This window comes from Python bivittatus, unplaced genomic scaffold (assembly GCF_059951505.1).
Source record: "Python bivittatus isolate LINGU-HERP-01145 unplaced genomic scaffold, Pbiv_v1 ctg000590_np1212, whole genome shotgun sequence".
NCBI classification, from domain to species: Eukaryota; Metazoa; Chordata; class Lepidosauria; order Squamata; family Pythonidae; genus Python; species Python bivittatus.
The window spans coordinates 20,583,810-20,608,956 of NW_028277086.1; the positions used below are offsets into that span (position 1 = coordinate 20,583,810).

General features: G+C 39.7%; 1 protein-coding gene across 2 annotated transcripts; it reads right to left on the bottom strand.

The window, feature by feature from the left end:
- Positions 1-1,794: 1,794 nt before the first annotated feature.
- Positions 1,795-24,424, bottom strand: FZD6 (frizzled class receptor 6). Of its 2 annotated transcripts, XM_007427602.3 has the most exons (7): positions 24,318-24,424; positions 22,753-23,130; positions 15,725-15,921; positions 12,812-13,829; positions 11,604-11,752; positions 8,655-9,098; positions 1,795-6,800 (listed from the first exon to the last, which is right to left on the bottom strand). In XM_007427602.3, the coding sequence occupies exons 2-7, from the start codon at positions 22,930-22,932 to the stop codon at positions 6,635-6,637; spliced, it is 2,154 nt and encodes a 717-aa protein (XP_007427664.1). In that variant the 5' UTR covers positions 22,933-23,130; positions 24,318-24,424; the 3' UTR covers positions 1,795-6,634. The 2 variants fall into 2 exon arrangements, with proteins under 2 accessions (XP_007427664.1, XP_007427665.1); XM_007427603.3 differs by lacking the exon at positions 24,318-24,424 and having other exon boundaries at positions 22,753-24,153.
- Positions 24,425-25,147: the final 723 nt, after the last annotated feature.

Below are 25,147 nucleotides of genomic sequence, written 5' to 3' on the forward strand. Positions count from 1 at the left end.
GCAAATAAGAAATTCAAAAAGATCTCATGGACTTGCACTTTCATTAGTAAATAATAAAGTCAACTGCAAGACTATTACAAGAAATTTCTTTGCCTCTGAAGAAATGAAAATAAGTATAGAACCTCAGTAAGGAAGAGTCAAGATGCAAGGACCGTTAGCCAAACTGCCTTTCTTGTTTTAAAGTTGCATGTAAATACAGACTGGGACTACTGGCCGACATTTTGCTCAAACAGCAAAACAAAAAACAGTCCAGTTTTTCAAAGCGCTGAACAGCACCAGGGTTAGCTGATGGATGCAGATTTTTCCTCTGATGTGGCATTTTAATGAGATACTGGGCGGAGTGGGTGATCGGGCTTCAAAGGGAAATCTTATTCCTCATCCTGTCCAGCTGTTTTCCTCCAAAGGAAGCAAAGGGTCTCACGTTGCTGAATTGGAAGAACTCCCTGCACTCCTGCTGAAATTTCTTATGTGCAACTGAAAAATGAGGGGCTGCAATCGGAGCAGTTCACCATCATTCAGAGAAAAGAGCAGCCTGCCATCATCTTCGGCTTCCTGCTCTTTGCACTAGGCCAAGTTTTAATTTTTAAAGAGGTACTGCCCAAAAAGAAGTATTGCCTTTTGGAGGGGGAGGGGTCAAAACCAGAAGATGCTTAAAGCAAACCACTGCATGGGATTTTACAGATTTAAATCTGCAGTTATCCCAGAAAGCTTATGAAAATCTATACAATACCCTACAACAATAAACAAACAATCATGGGAAATTAGGAAAGGGAGCGAACATGGTGCATCAAATATCACAATGCTGTTATATTCATCTTGATGGCGTTCATCTAGGCTGCTGTGTTGGATTCTGATTTTGCACTTTTGAGAGATACTAAAGATTTGTGAATGGTGCAGAAAAAGGAAATTAAAAATTACCAGATAATTGTGGACCAAATTATCAATAAGTAAATCCATGCCTTGGATTTTGTTTGGAAATGAAAAGATTAGTATTTAAAGATGGAGCATCTAAGCGCACACAAAAACTGAAACCGAGTGTCTAATGACATTGCCAAAGAAGAATACTTTTTAATTTTTTTTTTCCAGATTTCAGAGTACTTAAAGTGGACCCACTGAATTCAAGGAGCTTTAATTGTTGATTTCAACGGGCTTGCTTCAAGCATGACTGAATCTGGAAACAATCCATAACAAATACATGAGACTCTTACCACAGAATATTCTTTTTTGGTAAATTCACAAATTTACCTGTCGGTGGCTACTAATTTTGATAGCTGAACAATGAATGGACATATTAAGAGAACATTTCTCATCTCATCTGCTGGTAGTTAAGGAACTGTATTCCCTTCCCCAATTAGCTTCTGAACATTATACAATCATCTGCCTAGCATTACTGGCAGAGAGCTGAACAAAACAGATACCCATTTTCATCTCACAATGTTATTTTTAATTAGCTAAATATCTAATTTAGTTGCTGAAAATATTTACTCTTGCCCAGGGCTGGCACCTGATGGTATGTTGCCTGATGTGAAGGGCAATGCATTACCGGTGCTTCTCTTTCTAGGTAAAGAAGCCAGTTGTAATGGCAATTGTATCTTACTTCTCCAATGGTGATGAGATATGTCCTTCATCACACCTGAAGACAGAAAGCTAGGTTAGAAGATGCACGCCACGTGGCATTAACACCTCTTTCCTCAGAATCTCATCATTCTATTTCTCTAACCAATGGTATGACTCTATCCTATCTTAAAAAAAAAATAAAAGCACAAAAAAAATACATTCATGCCATTATATAGTACAGAAAACTTTATTGAGTCAGGAATAAAAATACATATACCAGAATGTATACAAAAAAATAATTATTTTTCATAGGTAATGTCAGTTTCTCTGAACTGCTATGAGAGAGAGTAAGGAAGATTTCAAATAAGCAATCAATACTCTTTGTTTAAAGTAATTACTTTTAAAGTTATAAAATGCAGGAATGTAATATATACAAAATTCAGCATATCATAGTTAAAACAGAAATCATAGTGTATTGACAGACCTACTTCCTTATTCAGTTAGAATTCACATTAGTATTTTTTCATGAACAGTTTTATTCTGTAAAAACTAGGGCTGGGTGTCAAGTTAAGTATGCTAGACTGAACTTTCGTAAAAAATCACCATAACAAATACAAAAAATATAACAGTAATGTAACAGTAATGGTACATAGAAGTTAGTGTCCCAGAATCAGTTTTACCATTTGTTTCTGTTATCCTTATTAACCTAACAGAAGTGCATCAATGAAAATAATAAGACTATAATTGTCAGGGATCTACAAATTCAACTGAGCATTTAGTTTAAATAATAATAGAAAAAAATTCAATCTAACACAAATGAAGGATAAAGTTGGGGGCAGAGAAGATCCCCCTCCCCACAATGGATGGAGTTCCTCATCTACAGTTCAGCAATCAGTGGTTTGCAAAGAACATGTCTACCTGGTTATGCCAGCAGAAACTGGGGATGGAAGAGCCACAGGTCCAGGGAATACAACACAGAGAGTCACACAGGAAACAAGTTTAAAATTGTGCTTTTAGTCAGTGGGAGGACTAGAGTGAGTGGTAGGTAGACATGGACGGGACAACAGGAGAAACACTGGCAAGGTGTTTTGCTTTTTAAGAGGAAGAAAAAAGTCATAGCTGCTGCTTTTTGGTTGTTGCTCATCAGCTTTCTGAATGCTATGGCAATGGTGGTGACTGTGTGTTTGTACCTTTGAGTCAGTGTTGACTCCTGACAAGTCCCTGCAATTTCTTGGCAAGATTTCAGAAGTGGTTTGCCATTGCCTTCTTCCTAGGGCTGAGAGAGAGGGACTGGCCCAAGGTCACCCAGCTGGCTTTGTGCCTAAGGTGAGACTAGAACTCACAGTCTCCTGGTTTCTAGCCTGCTGCCTTAACCACTACACCAAACTGACTCTCAATGGTGGTGGCTACAGTTCATGAATTCTGACCATAGGTAGAAACTACAGCATTAACATGTTCTACCATGCCGCTATTCTGCATGTGGCAGTCTGCATTTTTCTTCCAATATATGAAACAGTCATGAAAGGAACAAACTGTAAAGAACATGGCAAACATTAGACCATGCATCCTTTTGCTCCTTAGCAAAAATATGCAAAGGGCAAGAATACTGCTACTATATGTAATATTAACACTTGCTTTCCTTAGTGTAACTGCTGTACAAGCCCATCTTTAGCATCATGGGACTGAGAAATGAGGATGCCTTTCAGAAGAGAGGACTGGGAAAAATAATAGCCTCTGGAAATAGCAGACTGGTAATGCTGGTGTCTGAACTATGTCCCAATCTAGCCTATGCAAAGTCAGGAAATATATTCAGTTACCGTTTAATAGGTCCTTTGACAGACCCCTTGCCCCAAGTCTTAGAGCTGCAGATCAAGTGTCCCAAATATGACACTGCAGACAACTCAGATGCATTTAAGGAGACAAACATGCTAGATAGCAAACCACATACAGCTGGGCAAGATCCAGCAAGCCAGGATTACAGAGATTTTAGTTAGGTATCTTTAATGCTAGTCTGGGGTAAATACAGAATCTCGGAACCTGTCAGAGGCATTTCCCACCTTCATTTATAGTGAGTTAATTAAAGTTGAGTTTCTTTAAATCAGTGTTTTTCAACCTTGGCAACTTTAAGATGGGTGGACTTCAACTCCCAGAATTCCCCAGTCAACATTTTAAAGTTACCAAGGTTGAAAAACATTACTTTGAATGATCTGAAATGCTTTTTCCCAGGTTTCCTGCTTCCTGGACTAAGTTGACATATATCAGAGTAACTCAATCTTAGCAACTTTAAGTTGTCTGGACTTCAACTCCTGGAATTCTGAGAGTTGAAGTCCACACATCTTAAAGTTGCCAAGGTTGAGAAACACTGCCATATATAAGCTATCAACTGACTCTCCCACTATCTCTTCATTGTTTATGTCTGCTCTCTCTTCCATTCCTTTCCCAGCTACCTTACAATCTCTCACATTATCTCCATTGTGTTTAAATGAGAGCTTAGCAGCTTCTCCCTAAGGAATTGAAATTTTCACCCTGAAGATTGTTCAGATATGCCCATGGACATCCACAGAAGCCTCCTGCTCTCATCAAAATGACAAAAGCACTCTCATGTCATCAGTTCAGTCCATTTCATAATGTATATCCAAAGAGGGTGGGGCTTGTCCCATGAGAAGTATGATGCTAATTTGTGGTTCTGCCCCCCAACCCTCCTCTGCATGCATTGTTGGATACAACTGCATGCAGCAAAGTTATCAGTGGGCATACAGACTCATATCTAAAACCTAAATTACTAAGGGCTATATGCAAAGAAATGGTCTTTGAATGGTATCTCCCTACTCCCTTGATCAAGAAGAATCAGCAAGGTGACCCCAAGAGACAACCTTGCCTTCATAAAAATAATTTTAAAAGATTAATACAAGAACACTGAAATCTCATAAGATTTTGAGAATGGGGAGACACACAGACCAGTGTGTGAAGCCCTGTTTCCAGGGGAGAGGAAAGATTGCCAACTACTGACAGAATTGTTTCTGAACCACATACTTATAACAACTGTAGTTTGGAATTAGTTGACACTGAACTGGAATCAGTTCAAATTTTATCTGCTGACAACAATAATGGAGAAATTTGATTTACTATTGATAATCCCCGAATATCCAAACTCAGTAAATGAGTTCTGAAACCTTACAATCAAAAGCTTATCTCTCATTTTCCAAGCTAATGTCTTTATCTATAGGAAATACATTGTTTAAAACAGTTAAAGATAATCAAAATTACAAAAATTAGCTTCATATATGTAACAGACTATCTGTTGTACATTCAAATTCTATCTGATCAAGCAAATTGTTTTTTTTTTTAAAGAAATGTGGTCCAATGTCACATTTATGCAGACTTTACAGAGATAACAACCACCACCACCCAAAAACAATAGTAGTGCTGGTCCATGATTAAAAAAAAAATCTTATATCCTTAGTAAAACAATACCCTTTATTAGGGCAAACCAAAATAGCACATAAATGTGTGGAAACTTTTGAGTTGTTCAAAATTCAGCAGGCAACATGTTACAAAACGGTGTTAAAGACAATTTATATATATGAATGTCAAATTATATTCAAGATTGAAAGGCAGCAGCTTGACTAAATATTCAATTACTGTCCTAAATCTCTCAACAGTGATTTATCCCCTTCCTCTCCCTTCCCACCCCTGCAACACTGTGCAAGCAAAAACCCTGAAGGGCTTGAGGGTGGTCTCTAGATATTAAGCATCCTATAACGTAAAAGAAACAGACATTACATTCTAATGCTGTACAAAGGTAGCTGATTTAAACTAATTTTGATTCCAATTTCTCTTCCTATTTCAGTGTATAGCCTATTATAATATATTACCAATGGCTCAAATATACAAGCTGAGGATTTTAAAATAATTGGTTCACAGAAAAGGCATTAATACTCAAGCCCAATATAACTGTCTGCACTGAAGTGCCTGAAGTGAGTCTTGAGCACCCACAACTATTTAATGCCTTTTCTTTTTTAGCAGCCCAGCAAGACTGCAATCTTTCTCCATAAGACTGTAATTCAAACACATCAAAAATTTGACAGGGGAGGAAGCAGAGTCTTCAGCAGAGGACTACAAAACATTTTAAGTGTGAAACTGATGTTTGACCATTCTGGAAACATTTCAAGCTTTAAACCTGTTTGAGATTTGAACTCAAGAAACACTCCTCTAGCTTTAATATCCTTCTGACCACTTAACCTGCAGGAATTTCAGGATTCAGTACAAGATATGACCTTGCCCAAATAGACAGTATGGAAGATCTAAGACCAAAAGGCCAGAGAAGGACAGGGGTAGACTCAGGTCTAGTCTCAGCTTTGGCTGAGAAAGTCCAAGTCCTAGAGGTACTTGAACATTTTTCAGCAATCTTCAGAGAACAGGGATGCCATGTTATCCTATTAGGATCTATCAGATGCTTCACCCCCTACAAACTCTGTATAATTTATTGTTGTGTAACACAGCAACTGATGTTAGTTTAATCCCTAGGATGAAGAACATGTGGATTAACAGATGTTCCTGCATAATGATTTGTATCATCCTTAACCATTGGAAATTGCAGTTGAGGCTTACGGAGATGAACTATAACATCTGAAAGGTCACCAGTTCATACTCAATTTTAAAACATAAGTAGCACTACTAAAAAGATCTTAAGGCAATTTAAGTTTTCTTCAATATACTTCAGAATATAAAATCTTTCCCTTTATTATTTCACCAGTTTGACATAAAGCATATGAAGTGGTAAATTACACATTTGCCCTTTTTTTGTTTAAAGTTTTTGGTAACTGATGGAACAAGTGAGCAGTGTCTCTTTACAATACTATTTTACTTTTTCTTGAAGTGCAAAGAATGTTTGTGTGCTTATTCACAAGATACAATGCATCTCTCATGTCCAATATTAACACAAAATGGAGTCATTTCATGACCTCAAATTATTCATGAAACACAATTTTTCCTAACTTGATGCTCCTCAGAGATCCTAGGACTACTAGGTCAGAATTCCAAGCCAGCATGGACAAACTGATATTTGTTCATCTTCTCAACCATTTGAGCTATGACCAGACTCCTGAGCTTTCCTTGAGTCTGAAGATGAGTGGACAAAGAGCAATCCTGACCCCTTGGTACTGCCAGGCTGGGAAACACTGAGATGTGGATGACCAAGTTGGAGTGGAAGAGTTTCAGGAGTGTCGTTTTTAGGAGTTCCCCTATTACATACACACAAAAAAACATTCTACATTGAGACACACAATCCAAAAGGCAAACAATGGAATGAACAAATATGAAAATACACACCTTTTAAACAATATATGGGATGCAATGAATAATGTATACAGGGCACATGCTTTGTATGTATGACACGCAAACTCCACATGTTCAATTAAAGATCTTGTGTAACAGGGAGGGAAACCAGCTCTAAACCTCATATGGGGCACGTGCCACTGCTCAAAATGAATAAAGTGGACTATATGGAGTCACAATTGCCTTTGAAATTGCTCAATGAGCAGCCAATTCTAGTCAGAGTATTCCAATGAATCCAGGGCCCTGAAGGTAACAACTAGGACAGTGCAGGAAAAACAGTGTCTACCACTTTCTGATAAGTCCTTTGGTTTGTTCTAGGAATTACTTTACATCAGCCTCTTTCCCAGGCTCTGGCAGTGGTGGATGGCTGGAAGGGATTTTGGGCATATGAATCCTCATATCAAATGGCACATTTTTCCTATGTTCCTTTCCAAGCATTTTCCACTTTGCAGTTTTCAAACCTTGAAACAGCCAAGAATCAGAAGGAAGACTCTGACTTTAGAACCCTCCAATGAAGTTGGAGGCCTCTCTTCAAACTCAAAAAGAAAAATCCAGTTAATCAGATATAGGGTTGCAGCCTCAGTAACCAGGTATATACTTCTAATGGTGTAGCCCCATAATTTCCAGATACTTGATAAAGACTAAGACCAGAAAGTCCTTGGTTATGATTATGTTTACTAGAAATAGGTTTTGCTGTAATGTGATTAGGCAGATTCAGGGAGAGCAGGCTAGTTGATAAGACATAATATGCGTATTATTGAAAACAGAATTTAACACATCTTGTTATGATTTCATTATTTATCATTTTAACATGCAATACATTACGGTACTTATACTATGCTATGTATCCTTACTGTGGAAGAAATCTCATCGTACAGATGTGTAACTGACCAGAGGATCTTGTAGACCAGTGTTTCTCAACCTTGGCAACTTGAAGATGTGTGGACTTCAATTCCCAGAATTCCCCAGCCAGCATGGCTGGCCAGGGAATTCTGGGAGTTGAAGTCCACACATCTTCAAGTTGCCAAGGTTGAGAAACACCATTGTAGACAGCTAAAACATTCTCACACTCATATTAAAGTCTCTTCTCTAGTAATGTTTCTAACTAGGCCTCTGTTTTTCCATTGAATCGAGATATCTCATTTTTCATGTCTTCCATAGTGGTTATTCCTATCTCAAATATTACCCTGCACCTCTAAGCTCCAAGCTTGGATGCTGAAGAACAGGTACATCTGTCTGTTTCAGCTTTCCATTGTTATTCATTCAACTCGTCTTGCATTAGTTTTGGTCTATTTCCATAATACTCTGCACATATGTCATAAAAATCCCATACTAAAATTGACGGTTATTTCTGTGTGCCTGTCTCCTAATGCATGGCGTTTCCTACATCCTTTTCTCTCCTATAAACACTTTTGGAAAATGATCCCAAATAAACATTTCATAAAACAATACATTTTATTGCATCTGACCAAATTTCCCTGCCATTGCCTCTATCAGCAAGTGATCTAAACTATTATTTGGGTGTTCAGGGCATGATAAACAGTATTTACTATCTGAGCTACTGCACCCAGCATTTTGTTTTTTGTGCCCAAGTGTACAGATACCTATTCTTTGTTTTCATAATCCAGGCCTAGCATAGATGTACTTTCATGGAATACATTTATTTGTGTTTTTGCTACTTTTAAATGTCTCTTTTGCAAGTTGTAACAAGAACATGCAGTAGTTGATATGAACTAGAGCAAAAACCATTAGCGTCTTACCTTTCTTCAGCTACTCTCTTCATGCTTTCAGATAAACTAGCAACGTCTTGCTTGTTGTCTGCCTTGCTCTCTTGTTCTTGCTGTTCCAAAGGCACTTTAGGGCTGGATCGCACTTGTAATGCACTCTGCTCACTACGAGCAAACTCTTCCTCCTCCACTCTCTGGCTATGTACGACGTCTGCTTCCATCTCTCTCTCGGATGTTTCCAGACAACTTTTGTTCTCAGTTAAAGTTTCATGGCTTAAGTAATCATGGTTAGCAATGGCCACTGCGGAAATCCCATGATTGCTTGTGGCACCTGTGCTAGTCCCCATTGACTTTGAAATCACCTTCAGTTTGTGAGAGCTGGACTTGTAGTGTTTCTTCTTGTGCTTTGCTTTGCTGTTGTGTTTTAAGAAAAATTCACATGATTCTTGCAACACTCTCCGGCTTTCACTGATTGGACTGATTAGGGAAAAGACAGAAAAATGCTAATTACCACCTTCTTCTGTAATTATTTAGATGTGCCAACTGAATACAGACTTCTAAACCTTTAACATATTCAAGTCAATGTCAAAATAGTTGTAGATTTCATTTTATGCCAGATTGTACTTTCAACATTTTTCAGTTTTCATAGTAAATCTATAGAAATGGAGACAAACTACAAGGGAAGCTTATAATATTTGCAGCTGACACAAAGCTGGGGAAGGTAGCTAATACTTTAAATGAAAAAAAAGATTAAAAAAGACCTAGACAATTTAAGAAGTGGATGGAAATGAACAAGTTTAAATTTAAGAGGGAGAAATATAAAGTCCTGCTTCCTGGAAGAAGAAGTGTAAGATATAAGTATAACATGGGGGAGATCAAGCTTGACTGTGTGAAAAGGATCTCTCAGCCAAAGGTTAAATGTGAATCAGCAGTGTGGCAAAGCTGTTAAAAAGTGCTATCTCCCAAATTCATTAACTGGAGCATAGGTTCCAGAGCACAGGAAGTAATTTTTTTTCTATTCTGCCCTGGTCAGACCCCTTTGGATTACTGTGCCAGTTCTGGAGATCACTGTTCAAAAGGATATTGACCAATTTGAGCAAGTTAGAAAAAGACCACAAAGATGGTTAAAGGTCTGGAAACTAAATGAGAATGGTTAAAGGATCTGAGTATGTCTAGTCTGTAGAATAGAAGACCTAGGAGAGAGACATGATAGCAGTCTTCAGATATTTGAAGGGCTATCACATGGAATAGGAAGTATTTGCTATTGCCCCAGAAGGCAGGGCAGCCAGCTGTGCTCTCTTTCTCTAGAGGTATGTTTCAAATCAAAATAAAATGAAGAGGAAAAAAAAGTACACCAGCTGCTCAAGGAAGGAGTAGAGCACATGGAAAGGATGATTACTAGACTAAATCTTAAGTCCTATAAAATTAAAGAGATGGAAAGAACTGAGAGATTGAAAGAAAGAAATGAGAATGCTTGAGAAAAGAAAGACTGAGAAGGGATACAATAGCATTTTTCAAGTACCTGAAGGGATGTCATGACCTGTTCTCTATCAACTCAGAAGCTGGGAAACAGACTTGGGAAGCAGAATTGGTTATTGGGAACAATTTCTTAGCAGTAAGAACAGTTAAAAGCAGAAGGAATGGCCAACAATGATGATGGGTTCCCCTTCACTGGATGTGTTCAAGTGTAACTAGACAGCCATCTGTCCTGGATGCTTTAATTGAGATTGCTACACAAAGCAGGGGATTGGATGTGATGGCATAAATGGACTTTTTAACCTTATGATTCTATTATCTAGCTGAATGGTGGAGTATATGTTGCCCCCTAGAATGTTGTTGGACATAGCTCCCATCACCCCTGCCCATTAGCCACACTGACTGAGGCTAAGGGAAGATATTGAAAAATATTTGAAAGATCAGAATTTCTCCAAACTAGTCTAGTAATTCCTTTTCTTATAGCAGAACTTTTCAAATTCCGTAATTCCTGATCAACATGGAGCTCAGTACAACTGAAGGTAATCAGGTGGGAAAAACTGTGGAGCTACAGACTCTTATCCCATTAAAATCAATGGAGCTTGTAAACTGCATGTGCTGCCTGAGTATTCTGGGAATTGCAGTCCCACTATATGTGGACAGCACCATGCTAAGAAATGTTGGTCTACCAACTACGCATCCTTTGTCTTTTCTTTTTGCTCTGTTAACTCCATAAAGCCACCCCATCCAGCTTATCAAACTTCCTGCTTCATGATCTACCTTCCTCTAATAGTGTGATATATACACACACTATTATACACACACACATACTCACTTTGGCCTATTTTTTTTCCTGCCATTTTATACCATCTCCTTCAATTGTTTCCCTAGGCCCCCATCTGCATCCCTTGGTTTCTCAGCCTATTGTCTGGTCTGTTCTAGAAAACCATTCCATTAATCGTTTCCTTCTCTGTTTGGCTCCATTCAACTCACGGCTTATTGCCTTGCATACAGCACTAGAAGCTGCCTCCAAATTCTTGTATTTTCACAGCATGCTTGCCTATCGTTAACTGAACCATGGTTTACTGAAAACACACTGTACCACAAGTTAGCCTATGGGACTGGGGTTTCACAACACATTAAGCTAAAAATATCATTGGCTTATTTGTGGTGCAGTGTGTCATGTGAACACAGTATCTGGGTAAAGTGTCAAAGCTTGAGCCCTTAATACAATTCTGAACTTGGACACCAGGTCACTCATCCTCTAAAAGTGCTCATATGACATCTGTTATTTACACAGGCAGTTTTTAGCAAAACAAAACTGTGTTGCCTCTCGGCCACAGCACTCATATTCCTAAGTGCTTTATACGTAGCATCTATTTTCCTGCACTCCAAGAACAAAATCAAAAATCAGCCTAAGGTGCATACTTATTTTTAAGTATTCATATCATCTAGTGTTTAGGCATTTTATTTATAACTAAAACTACAAAATACAAAAACATGTCTTACTCTCTTTTGCGATTTCTGTTGAAGAAACTTGCCCATTCTGAACAGGTCTTTTTACTTCCTATCCAGAAGACTGGAGAGATGCCAACGATTAAAGTCATCAGGTATTTCATCAGAAACAAAGTTATTTCCGGTCTAGCTAATGTTTTGACCTGGAAAACAATAACCATTTACTGAAAATACAATGGAAAAATGGTTTTCCTGCATTACATTTCAGAGGACAAAATGCAAAATAGGCGTTTCTGATTTATAGTAGAAAGGCTAAAAACTCAAACGAAGAATAACCTACTTTGCAAGCTTAAAGCTGGAATCTCTGGAAACTGTAATGGTGCAAATGCAAGAGGGATTTTTTAAAATTTCTTTTTTCTTTCTGTGTATTAGGGATTGGAAGGTAACTACCCTAGCACTCTTACTAACTTCACAGAAGCACAAATCTGGGATATCTTGTAGAAAAATATTAAAGAAACTTCTTTAGAACTTCAAAGTTTTATAAATACTGAAATGACACACTCAAATATATCAAAGATATTTAACCTGCAGTTACTTGCCTGGCTTATAATTTTTATCTAAATATAGAGGGTAAACATTTGGCTTTATAGATCATGTAGGAGAGGGGTACATGTTAAACCCAAATGTCCATTTAATCCAGATTTGCGTTGGTTATGCAAATGTGTTTTTCCCCATATTAAATATCACTCAGTTTTGAATGTTTAAGAATGTATATGTATGTACACATCCAACACTGAGGATACTGCTAACTATTTACGTAACACTTCTAAAAAATTAATGTTCTTGGAGTCATTATCTTCTGACAGGAAGATGCCAGATCTGAAACCTACAAGATTATGTTTCAATAATGAATGTTGTATTTCAACAGAGTAACGCAGTCCTCCTTCTACTGTCTTCAATTTAAGGAGTTACAGTTATGAAGCCCTTAACATTTTCTAAAGATTTCTATACACTTCATGATACATATGCCATGCATTTGGTACTCACGCAAGAAATTATACAACCCAGTACTACAGTATTCAATAGTTACAGAAACTGTGCAGATCTCCTAAAAGCACTGGTAGCATCAAAGATTCTTTCAAATCAGTGCTCTCCTTGCCCATGGACTAACTGATGCATCAAAACATACAACCCAAACCCCAATACTGCATACACTATTCTTTGTTATTCAGGCATTAATTGTGCTAATATTTCAATCTTACCTGATAAGGACAGGGTATATGGAATTGATCACAATGGTCATAAACCCAAGTGGTTTCCCAGATCTTCCTATTAACTTGTTCATAGATGTAACATCCCAAGAGTATCACTAGAGGTACGAGGTATAAGCCACTGAAGACACCAATTCGAATCATGAATTTCTTCAACTTTTCTTGATTCCTGCCATCATTCTGTATGACTTGGCGCACATGATTTAGAGAAATTATACCCGCTAAAAGGAGAGATAAACCGACAAAGACACAAATGCACAAAGGCAAGAGAACAAAATATCGAGAAGCATCTAAGTCGTAGAGGCCGACAAAACAGACGCCACTAATGTTGTCACCTTCCACTTTGTTCATGGCAAGGAGCATAACTGTGAGAAACCCTGGCATGCCCCAGGCAATTGCATGGAACCACATGGCTTTTTGTTCAATAGCTTCACAGCTCCATTTTCGTCCAGCAGCAAGGAACCAAGTGACTGTGAGGATCACCCACCAGACAGTTCCGGCCATTGTGAAAAAATACAAAGCCATGAAGACAAGGGTGCAACCTTTGTTCTGAGAACCAAGAACAACCGTTTCACCAAGCTGTAGTTTTTCGTCACCCTTATTACAGGCTGTTCTATTTCCTAGGACAAACCCAAGGAAGTAAACAAGAGACACTATACTGTAACAAACAGAGTAGTATATGATTGGCCTCTCTGGATACCTGAACCTTTTAACATCTATCAAAAATGTTAGGAACGTAAACAGAGTGGCACAAAGGCAAAAAATTGAAACAATGCCAATAAAGCTTTTGGCAACATCTAGCTCGTGATTATTGAAGTACATGTTGGGGCAAGGGGGTGCACACTGCTCAATGCCCAAAAATTTGTAGCCTTGCCCACTGGATGTCTGCAAATGACGTGGACACCAAAATCCATAGTCCCGTCTGGGCTGCCCTGGAATCTTCCATGTGTCCTGGGCTCTTGTAGTAAAAGAAGCAGTGACAGCAGCAGTTTCATCACAGTCTTCCAACCTAGAAAGTCAAAAGAGGGGGAAAGTGGTTATAGTACTATAGGACTGGCCATATGCTATCTGGGGTTTCCATTCGCTGTCACTCTTAACACACACACACACAAATATTCAAGTAACTTCACAAAATATATAAGCATAATCTATGCATATTTTACTTGTAAATCTTTATTAAATAAGGTTAAACATTTGACATGATCTTAAAGCTTTTATTCTAATTCCAAGAGTTCAACTTAAATGGTTTGAAAGTATACACACACTTCATTATTTGTATGTAATCTTTTACCTAAAAGGATGCAAGCTATCTTATGGAAAATTATAATTTAAATATATGCAATTTAGATGAAAAGAAAGCAAAATTAACCAGGAAGAATCCACAAGAAAGCCACAATGATGGAACACAATCTGAAGTACACTGAAGCAATAATCTGCCTCTTGTACATCAAATGCAGAAGTTGCTAAAAGTCAATCCACAGCTTTTAGAGTAACTTTCCCATTTTCCAGATTGTTTAAGGCTTTAAAAAGGATTCTGTGCTAGAAAGGTTAACAATTCCAGGGCATAAATAGTAAGTTCCAAGGGCCTGGGTCAGTTAAGCAATTACTTATAGTGCTTTGCACTAGTTCAAGCATTCATACAATCTTCAGTGTAGCTCCAAGGGGAGTTAATACAAGGTTTACCAAGCACGAATGGCTAAGGCCGAATCCTTATTTAAGAAAAGTGGCTACAGCTAAGTCATCAATTGTTATAAATAAAAACAGGAACCAGAAAAGGCTCCAAGCCTAACACTTGTATAGTGGGGAGGGACAGGCCTGCCTAATTCCTGACAATGGGTCTCCAGCACAAGTCTCAGCTGAACTGCTGTGTCTGTAATAGAAATACAAAACAGATCTGCACACCGACAGCACTACTTCTGTCCTGTAGAAATTTCAATTAGCTAATCCGCCTTCATGCATGGTTGCAAATGCTCCTCAATTATCTATAAAATATCAAAACTCTTACAGAATTTCCTAAGGAGAAAAAGATCTGAAAACTGGCCCCAATATAGCCAAGTCTAACAGAAAAATCTGGAATGAGACATTTATCCATCTCTTTCTAAGCCTCAATATAAACTCTAAAAACCACGCCCTCCAATCAGGTATCCTCTCGATGTAACTACAATTCTCAGAATTTCCAATCATCATAGCTCAGAGAGCTAACATTTTAAAATGGGACTCAGACACATTTTAACCTCAGTATAAAATAATACTGTTAGATAACAATGAAACATCAGTTATATGATAACCTAACAGCAAAACGAATTAAACTCAGGTCAATTACATCAAAATCACATACAAGCAGAAGAGGAAATCTTAAGGTTTGCAGAAGTTAAAAATGTCTAGTGCTTAGTTTAGGATTAATCATGTTTTTCACTAGCCACCATTTTCATGGGTTGGGAGTGGAATCTAATTCCCTGAAAGAGGAAGGCTGTTCGAGGACATGAATTTTGGGAAGAAAAGATGCATGCAGGTACCCAATCCATAAAATTGTTCCCCCTCCCCCCCCAAAAATGGGGGGAGCATGGAGACAGTTTTGGGCATCAAATATCATATAAGTGAATATTCATCATGGAGCAACTATTTGATGCATAGTATCAACTGTGTGCAAAAATCAGAGAGGTGTGTATCTGCAATATGAAGAGATATTCAGCTGGAATTGGTCTCAGACAGACCTAAGTACATTCTAGTAGAAACAGTGGTTGTAATTTTTTATTTTGTTGTTGTTGTTTGTGTTTGAATCCTATCGTGGATGTTTCATTTTTTTTTCTTTTTCATATCTTGTACAATGCTCAAACATGAGACTGCCACAGGGTATAAATTCAATAAATAGAAATAAGAGAAACGATATGAAAAGTAGCATACCTACTACATTCAAGTTCCTTAGGCCATCCAATTTCAAACATGTCTAGCATCTTTTTACAGTCTGCATACACTCTTCCACAAAGGCTCCGGCAAGGGTGAACTACACGTGTTTGTTCAAAGCAAGCAGGCACAAAGGCTTTGCACAGAAATGCATGGACATCTGGAGAGCACTCAAGATTCAGAAGAGGAAGAAAAAGCTTTGGGAGAGGAAAATGATATGAGGATTAGTATATAAACAAAATTCAAAGCAAATCAAAGCAAGGTTGGCTTTAATCCTTTTTCTTTTCTGAAAGACTACCAGCTTGTTATAAACCTTTTATGAAAGAATGATTTCCAGATTATAACATTTTAGTAAGACCTTGACAAAAAAAAATCTGCCATCTTGCTTTTGTGAAAAGCCCTATATAATAGGTTTCCATCTCTCAATTCACTTCTGAAATTTCAGTTCCGAGAAGATTCCAGCAACGTGATTTATTTCACTGAGATTTCTAGTAACAGTTGAAGTGTAGCAAACCACAGGTTTTACTATGAACCAAAATTAAAGTTCAACTAAAAAAAAAGGGTTGGTGGTCAGAGGTTGAAAACATGCTGCAGGGATAAGGTGAGGTACTAATATGTGTAATCTACATACAGATTGGTTTCATCCATTAAATGTCATGGGGGATTGAGAGCAAGAAAGAGTGTACAGATGTTTTCATATGCACCTGCACTTGTAGATGAGGCATATTAATTGCTCCCATTAATTATACTCCAGGTTTCTATGGCGAACCTTATAAGCCTTATACTTGAAGTAATTTTTTCTTGTAAAATCACATTGCACATTTAATTAAACATCCATAGTCCCAGTCTGCCACAGGCTTGACCTCTTCCTTCTGCTAGATGACATAGTGGCAGGTGAGTTTTTCTAAAGCATCAGGATAAATGGTTATCTAACTAATGTTATTTTGTTCATTGTATTCAACGGCCACCCAGAAAACATACAAGTCAATAGAACCTTCCTTTATTTGGGGTATCCACCACATGGGCCAAATAGAAATGTTCTATTGTACAATAAACCACATTTCCTGACAAACACCACAACAAAAAGTGAGGGAAAACAATTACCAGTGGAATTGTTGAGCAAGATTGAAAACACTCTAAGACAGGATACACAAATTATGCACAAAATATATCGATAGCTGTAATAATGAACTTTATTATTATTTAAAATTATCACTTTATATAATTATCATATATACGTCAAATATATAAAAATACTATAAATAAGTCTTAAATGTGTGGAGAAAGCATGGGTACACAGACAAATCATCAAGTATCGGGTAAGCTGCAATACAATAATTTCAATTTGCATTAAAATGTTCAGGAAGTTTGTGTGATAACACTAAAAATGGTGCCCACCCACAGTGGTCTTTCTTGACTCAATCCACTCTTGATATTTTAAGGACAGAAACAAGCAATTTGCTTTCCAAAGGCCTTTTGCACGCATAGTACAACTCCCTCCCTCTTCTCCTTCAATTGCTTCTGCTCTTTCAGATTGATTGATTGATTTTGTGCCTTCAAGTTAGTATTGACTCCTGGTGACTGCCTGAACAAGTTCATGCAGTTTTCGTGGTAAGATTTTGGAAGCGGTTTGCCATTGCCTCCTTTCTAGGGCTGAAAGTGGGTGACTGGCCCAAGGTCACCCAGCTGGCTTGGTCCCTAAGGCAGGACTAGAACTCACGGTCTCCCAGTCTCTAGCCCAGCGTCTTAACCACTACACCAAACTGGCTCCAGTTAAAACAAATAGTATCATTCAAATGTTATGAGCTCTCTACCAGTCATGAGAGTTATCTACCAGTTTCCATTACACCTATTAAAAACTATTTTCCCTTCTGCATTAACATCTTAAGATCATACGCTGAATGCTAGTGCTTAGATAATAAAGGCCATAAATGTTCTTTCTGATTTTTCAGTGGTTTAAGACAGGGTTTTTCAAACTGCATTCTGCAGAACCGTAGCGTTCCATGAGAGACTAAGGGTTTACAGTCAGGTCCAGAAATATTGGGACATCGACACAATTCTAACATCTTTGGCTCTATACACCACCACAATGGATTTGGAATGAAACAAACACAATGTGTGTTAACTGCAGACTGTCAGCTTTAATTTGAGGGTATGTACATCCAACTCAGGTGAACGGTGTAGGAATTACAATAGTTTGCATATGTGCCTCCCACTTGTTAAGGGACCAAAAGTAATGGGACAGAATAATAATCATACATCAAACTTTCCCTTTTTAATACTTGGTTGCAAATCCGTTGCAGTCAATCACAGCCTGAAGTCTGGAATGCATAGACATCACCAGACGCTGGGTTTCATCCCTGGTGATGCTCTGCCAGGCCTCTACTGCAACTGTCTTCAGTTCCTGCTTGTTCTTGGGGCATTTTCCCTTCAGTTTTGTCTTCAGCAAGTGAAATGCATGCTCAATGGGATTCAGGTCAGGTGATTGACTTGGCCATTGCATAACATTCCACTTCTGTCCCTTCAAAAACTCTCTGGTTGCTTTTGCAGTATGCTTTGGGTCATTGTCCATCTGTACTGTGAAGCGCCTTCCAATGGGTTCTGCAGCATTTGGCTGAATGTGAGCAGATAATATTGCCCGAAACACTGCAGAATTCATCCTGCTGCTTTTGTCAGCAGTCACATCATCAATAAATACAAGAGAACCAGTTCCATTGGCAGCCATACATGCCCACGCCATGACACTACCACCACCATGCTTCACTGATGAGGTGGTATGCTTAGGATCATGAGCAGTTCCTTTCCTTCTCCATACTCTTCTCTTCCCATCACTGTGGTACAAGTTGATCTTGGTCTCATCTGTCCATAGGATGTTGTTCCAGAACTGTGAAGGCTTTTTTAGATGTCGTTTGGCAAACTCTAATCTGGCCTTCCTGTTTTTGAGGCTCACCAATGGTTTACATCTTGTGGTGAACCCTCTGTATTCACTCTGGTGAAGTCTTCTTTTGATTGTTGACTTTGACACACATACACCTACCTCCTGGAGAGTGTTCTTGATCTGGCTAACTGTTGTGAAGGGTGTTTTCTTCACCAGGGAACGAATTCTTCGGTCATCCACCACAGTTGTTTTCCGTTGTCTCCCGGGTCTTTTGGTGTTGCTGAGCTCACCGGTGCATTCCTTCTTTTTGAGAATGTTCCAAACAGTTGTTTTGGCCACGCCTAATGTTCTTGCTATCTCTCTGATGGGTTTGTTTTGTTTCTTCAGCCTAATGATGGCTTGCTTCACTGATAGTGACAGCTCTTTGGATCTCATCTTGAGAGCTGACAGCAACAGATTCCAAATGCAAATAGCACACTTGAACTGAACTCTGGGCCTTTATCTGCACATTGCAATTGGGGTACTGAGGGGATATCACACACCTGGCCATGGAACAGCTGAGAAGCCAATTGTCCCATTCCTTTTGGTCCCTTAACAAGTGGGAGGCACATATGCAAACTGTTGTAATTCCTACACCGTTCACCTGAGTTGGATGTACATACCCTCAAATTAAAGCTGACAGTCTGCAGTTAACGCACATTGTGTTTGTTTCATTCCAAATCCATTGTGGTGGTATATAGAGCCAAAGATGTTAGAATTGTGTTGATGTCCCAATATTTCTGGACCTGACTGTATATATCACTCAAATGCAGTCAGTTTTCTCTCACTAAACCTTTACCTCTTCATCAGGGGTTCTGAGATATTTTTTTTTTTTTTTAAATCAACACGTTCTGTGGTCTGAAAAGTTTTGAAAAACCCTGGTTTAAGAGATCCTGTTTTAGCAACATTCTTGCTTCCTAAATTGCATAATGTTTTTATCTGACATCCTTATTTGGGGGGTTTTATTTATTTGATTTGTATAGCCAATTTGTTTTCATTTCTACCTTCCACACAATTCACATTAAAGCTCTCCTGAATTACGTGTTATTGTCCTTTGACCAAACACATTTTACCAGCTGGTTGTTTTCAGGCAGGAAGATAAACATGCCAGAACTATGGCATATCACAATGGCAGACTTACGTCCATTCATTTTCACCTTTTGTTAATTCTTCTGTCCACTATCAGTAGAAAGGTTTGTATTTCTTGTTCCTTTTTCAGGCTCTCTCACATTAGTCAAGTACAAACTCTAAACTTACAAGGACTCCCTCTTCCTCAGGCAAATTCTTGCTAGCTCTTTAATCAGGAGATTACTCCCTGGAATCCAGCTGCCTTATATTCTGTGGAGTCCTTGGGGTTCTCTGAGCTTGGTTGTTTTCTTGCAAACGTTTCATTACCTGGCTAGGTAACATCTTCAGTGCTAGAATGGGATGCCACAGTGTATAAACAGAGAGCAAACCCCATTACATTCTAGTACTGAAGATGTTACCTAGCTGGGTAATTAAACATTTGCAAGAAAAAACCAAGCTCAGAGAACCCCAAGGACTCCACAGTTCAACCCTGAGCTACACATATTCTCTTTTATTGGTGCCTTATATTTGTCTTAACCTGTTTACTAAGCAGGAATCAGTCATCTGGTCCCTACAATGGGCACTCAGCAGCTCCCAGGGCCCACCTCTTGCAACTATTCAAGAGAGCTCCTCTTCCCCTCTTACAGCTCTGCATACAATCCCTCAGAGACATAGGCCTTTTGTCACTTCCTCCCATTAAACACCCTGGCCAAACTCCTACAGGTGTAGACTCAGCCTTCAAGTTGAATCTAGTTCTCCACTCCTGACCTAGTACTTAAAACACCAATTTTGGTTCTTAAAATCCTCCCCCAAATTGTAAAAAGCAACCTAATTTGGGGAGTGGGGGGTCGACTTTTTGATGCAATGCCTACATTAATACTTAACACAACAGGTTCTGTAAAGGCACCTCATTTTGCTGATTAAAGTCCTCCTTAGAAGCAAGTCCTGCCAAATTCAATAGGATTTACTCCTGCATAATTGTACTTAAAACTGCAGTTTAAAAAGCATGCTCAATGCTTAATTTTTGATCTTTATTTCTACATGTGTTGACTTGCCACAGTTACATTACAAGGGATAAAGTGAGCGCTCAAATGCTATTTATTTCTATGCATGTGTTCATATGACTTCTTTATACCTATACTGAAACAATTATTCACATAATTTTAATTATTAATAAAAGCATGTGGTAACATCATCCTATGTGTCCACCTTCAGCTGCCAGCATTTTTTTTTTTTTTTGGCAAACTCTCTTACATGCAAATATACATATTTCGTAGATAAACAAATCATCTGCCTGTTAATAATGGCTAACTATGGAGTCCTTGGAGCTCTCTGAGCTTGGCTGTTTGCTTGCAGACGTTTCATTACCCGACTAGGTAACATCATCAGTGCGTGTGGAGTTTTCTCCCTGTTTATGTAGAGTTTATATACTGTATATAAACAGGGAGCAAACTCCACATTCACTAGCACTTAATGATGTTACCTAATCGGGTAATGAAACGTCTGCAAGCAAACAACCAAGCTCAGAGAGCACCAAGGACTCCGTAGGTCAACCCTGAGCTACAGATATTCTCTTCTATTGTTTAACTACATCAGACAGATCTCTACCAATCAGATCTGGATGCATATGTGGCCGAAAACATCAACTGCAAGATGTTTCTTCTATAACCTGTGTTATATCAGTAGTTGCAATCTTTATTTTAGTAGCATGTCTAGAAATATAAAAACCACATTTCACAGTTTAGAACTTTATAGATAACAATTTTTATGCAAGCAGATGCTTGAGGCCTGAGGAGATCCCATAAGAGGCAACCTGCTATAACAACCAAGAAGCTTTTAGTCCAATTATTAAAATACCTTAGTTCAGGAGCCAATACAGAAAATTAAACATAGGTTCAGGCAGGATACATAAAAAGCTCTTTTTTGATAACATTTCAGGTGACAGCTTACTTCTGGATAGCTAATTGTTGATTGGATATTTTTAATAATAAAACATTTTATTTTAAATGGATTTTTAATGATTTATAGAACTCACATTTAAATATAAGAAAAAGAAAATATAAGAAAAATTAGCTCACATAACACAAATTAGCTAATTCTAGAAAAACAAGGTAGTGTTTATAAACCAAAAATTAACAGCGATATGTATCAATTTTAAAAATTATACCTTCAAAAGGGCAAACTGAAAGAGTAGCAATCAACTTTGAAATGAAAGCATTCCCCAGGGAAAGGCCTAACCCTGCTCGACTGACAATCGTGCTTCTCTGAATGGATGCTTAACACAGTCCTCTTATGCAGAGCTAACTCATAACAAAACAGTCTTCAGACAACTAGACTCTAAAACATTAAGGCTATATCAACACCTTGACCTGCATCTAGAAGATAATAGGCAACAGTGCAGATCTCTCAAAATCGTAATGATTGAGCATACCAGTTAGCATCCTAAATACTGCATCAGCTGTATCTTCCCAACACTCTTCAAAAGCAGAATACAGAATATTTTACAACAATCTGATGGTTCACTGTTTGCCGAGCCTGAAACAAAGGCTCTGTTCCATTCATATGCCCAACCAACCAAATGCAGGCATTTATTTGTTTCCATCTCTTGAAAATGGCTCTGGCAAACTCAACTGAAGATGGAACTGGGCCAAGCTGTCAAAATATGGACCAGTGTTTCTCAACCTTGGGAATTTTAAGGTGTGTGGACTTCAGCTCCCAGAATTCCCCAGCCAGCATGGCTGGCTGGAGAATTCTGGGAGCTGAAGTCCACACATCTTAAAGTTCCCAAGGTTGAGAAACACTGATATAGACAATATCAGAAAATACATTTAAAAGCAGACTGAAAAGGAAGAGTTATAGGGAAAGTCCCCATCTGCCTTCACTGCATTAAGTGCTTGACACACAGATAATGGATGCTGTAAAGTGTTTCTTGAATTATCAGTAATCAAGGTTCCTAAAATAATAATCGTACATCTTTGTACTACCAAAGGTATCTGCATTACAAAAAAAACTGCTTATAAATACATAGAAGGACAAAACTCACCTTCAAGTGGGAAGCTGCAGTGTCCTGGTCATAATGACCCATCATATTAGGAAAAAATGTCATATTGTAAGTCATTCCAGCACATCTTGGGATAATAATAGGTTCGCATGTGAATAAACTGTGTTCATGAGTCAAATTTAAGATTAAACTCCAGATCAGGAGGAAAACAAGGATCCCCATCTTCCCAAATATTTCCTCTTCTGCGTACTGTAATGATCAGTTTCTCCAGAAGGATTTTTTTCTTTCAGAGAGGAAGTAAAAAGTCAGTCTTGCTTACTCTCCCAAGCAGAATATTGACATTCAGAGGTTACATTTCTTGCTTCTCTTCATATTTGCATCGGCATGCTTTAAAGATTACATTTTTTTCCTGACTGCAAACTGCAAAGTAACCAAAATAAGTTAATTGGCAGCTGCTTTAACTGCTTCAGGAGTCTTGTACACGTTAAACAGAAATTAAAATCGTACTCTAGAATTGCAACAAGAAGCAGCCTTCTGTATTCCTGCCAGACAAAAGAATATGGGTTTGTTCTCTCCAACAGCAGCAAGGCAACTCAGCTAAAAACCAGTTACTACCACATAAAACACAAGCCTCTGCATGTTTACTCAGCAGCATTCCACTGCCTGCAGTGAGATACTCCCGAAGTGTTAGAAATGCAGCCAGGCGGAGAAACTACAGTATTTGTTCCCAATAGCTACGCATACAGGCTCAAGCTGTTTGGGAAGCAGCGACCAAAACTCTAAAATCAAACCGACTGTCAAACGCAAATCGCTCGCAACTTCCACCTACTCTACAGGACGCAGCATATGCTTACGATATCTTCTCTATTGTCAACATATGCTCGTTTCTTCGCAGCCCCCCGCACAGCTTGTCCAGGATTGCGTAAAAAACTGTGGCTGCCCAAACTAGACCTCGCCGCAACTCTCCCCAAAGCGCTCGGTCTCGCACGCGCGCAACAGCCCGCGCGTGGAGAGGGGACGGAGAGGAGACTTCCGAGCCCCAAGATCTGGTCGGGGAGGCACTTGCTCGCTTCCGGCCGCGCTTTGGGCCACCTGCTAGTTAGCCCTGAAGTTCCTACGATCTTTCCACGCCGCTTACCGGACCGCGACACGGGTCCCCCTTCGAAGCCAACGCCTGGAAAGGGAACCCGGCTATTTGCCCAAAGCAGCGAACTCTTCAAAGCGCACAAGCCGAGAGCTGCCGATGCGCGGCGGTCCCTCGCTTAGGTCTAAACTCGAGAAAGTGGGGTGGATGTCCCCGCCCCTCCGCCCTGCGGCCCCCCAACCACGCGCTTAGTCCGGAGTAAAAGCGGAACCCGGAGAACGCCCCGCGACTTGATTCCCAGCAACGGAGCAGCGAAGAGCTCCAAGCGCAGACGCGAAGCCCGAGATTTTAGGGCTCCTCCGCAGGACTCCCGTCGCGGGAGGAAAAGGCAGAGCCCAGCCAGCCAGCCAGGGCTCCGCCTCCCTTTTTCTCCCCCCGGGCGAGAAGTGCCAGCGCCGTCCGAAGAGGCTGGGCAAAACGCCCGCGGGGCTCGGCAGGAGGCGAACTGCGCGTCCCTCCTCACCTGCGCCAGTCGGGGGGCGGGCGCCGCACCTGGCCGGGCTCGGGACGAGCCTAGCCGCGTCCCCCGCTCGCCGCTCGCTCCCTCCGCCGGCAGGATGTGGCTTTTTCTCGCCCCCTGCCGAAAGGAAAGCGAGGAGAATCGCGAGTCGCGCGATATTTGAACGGCCGGCGAGGGGGGCGCGTAGGCACACCTTCCCCCCGCACCTGAATCTCCTCCCGCTTCCCTCCGACGGCGCGTCCTTTCCCCTCGCGTGGGCGCTCCGTACGCCTGGCTGGAGAGATGAGCGCGCTTGGGCGCGTCTGTCAAAACTTCCCTTTTAGGCCGAGGGAGAAGGGATCGCGTTGCAATGGTCCTCGGCTTTAAAAGGAACCGAAACAACTTTTCTCCAGCAAAAAAGTTCGTCCAGGAAGGTGAGGGCTAAATTCGGAGCTTTTCTTGCGGCGGTGCTACTTTTCTTTACTCGCAGGGTGCTTCTTTTTTCCCTTTGATGTCTCCGTTTAAAATAAAATATTCTTCGCCACAATCGGTAGCCAAGCGGGCGAGTCGATAAAACGTCTCCCGCGGGGATCCTCACTGGGCGGTAGATCCAACTCGGCCCCCGAACCGAGAAGTGGATGAGCATAATACGAGCATGTACATATGTGATGTGGGCCAAGAAGGGGAGGTAGGTTTTATCCGATGCGATAGATGTAATTCTCTTGGGGATGTTTAAGTCGATAAATGCTATTTTTCTCGAAGTTGTGGATCAGTGTTTCTCAACCTTGGCAGTTTGAAGATGTGTGGACTTCAACTCCCAGAATTCCCCAGCCAGCCATTTTTGAACAATGGAC

Coding starts and splice junctions, on each gene's coding strand:
- FZD6 (XM_007427602.3), bottom strand. CDS start 22,932: ATGGGGATCCTTGTTTTCCTCCTGATCTGGAGTTTAATCTTAAATTTG. Junction 9,099..11,603: donor AACAGAAATCGCAAAAGAGA/GTAAGACATGTT, acceptor TTCCCTAATCAG/TCCAATCAGTGAAAGCCGGA. Junction 6,801..8,654: donor AAGAGAGTAGCTGAAGAAAG/GTAAGACGCTAA, acceptor TGTATGTAATAG/GGGAACTCCTAAAAACGACA.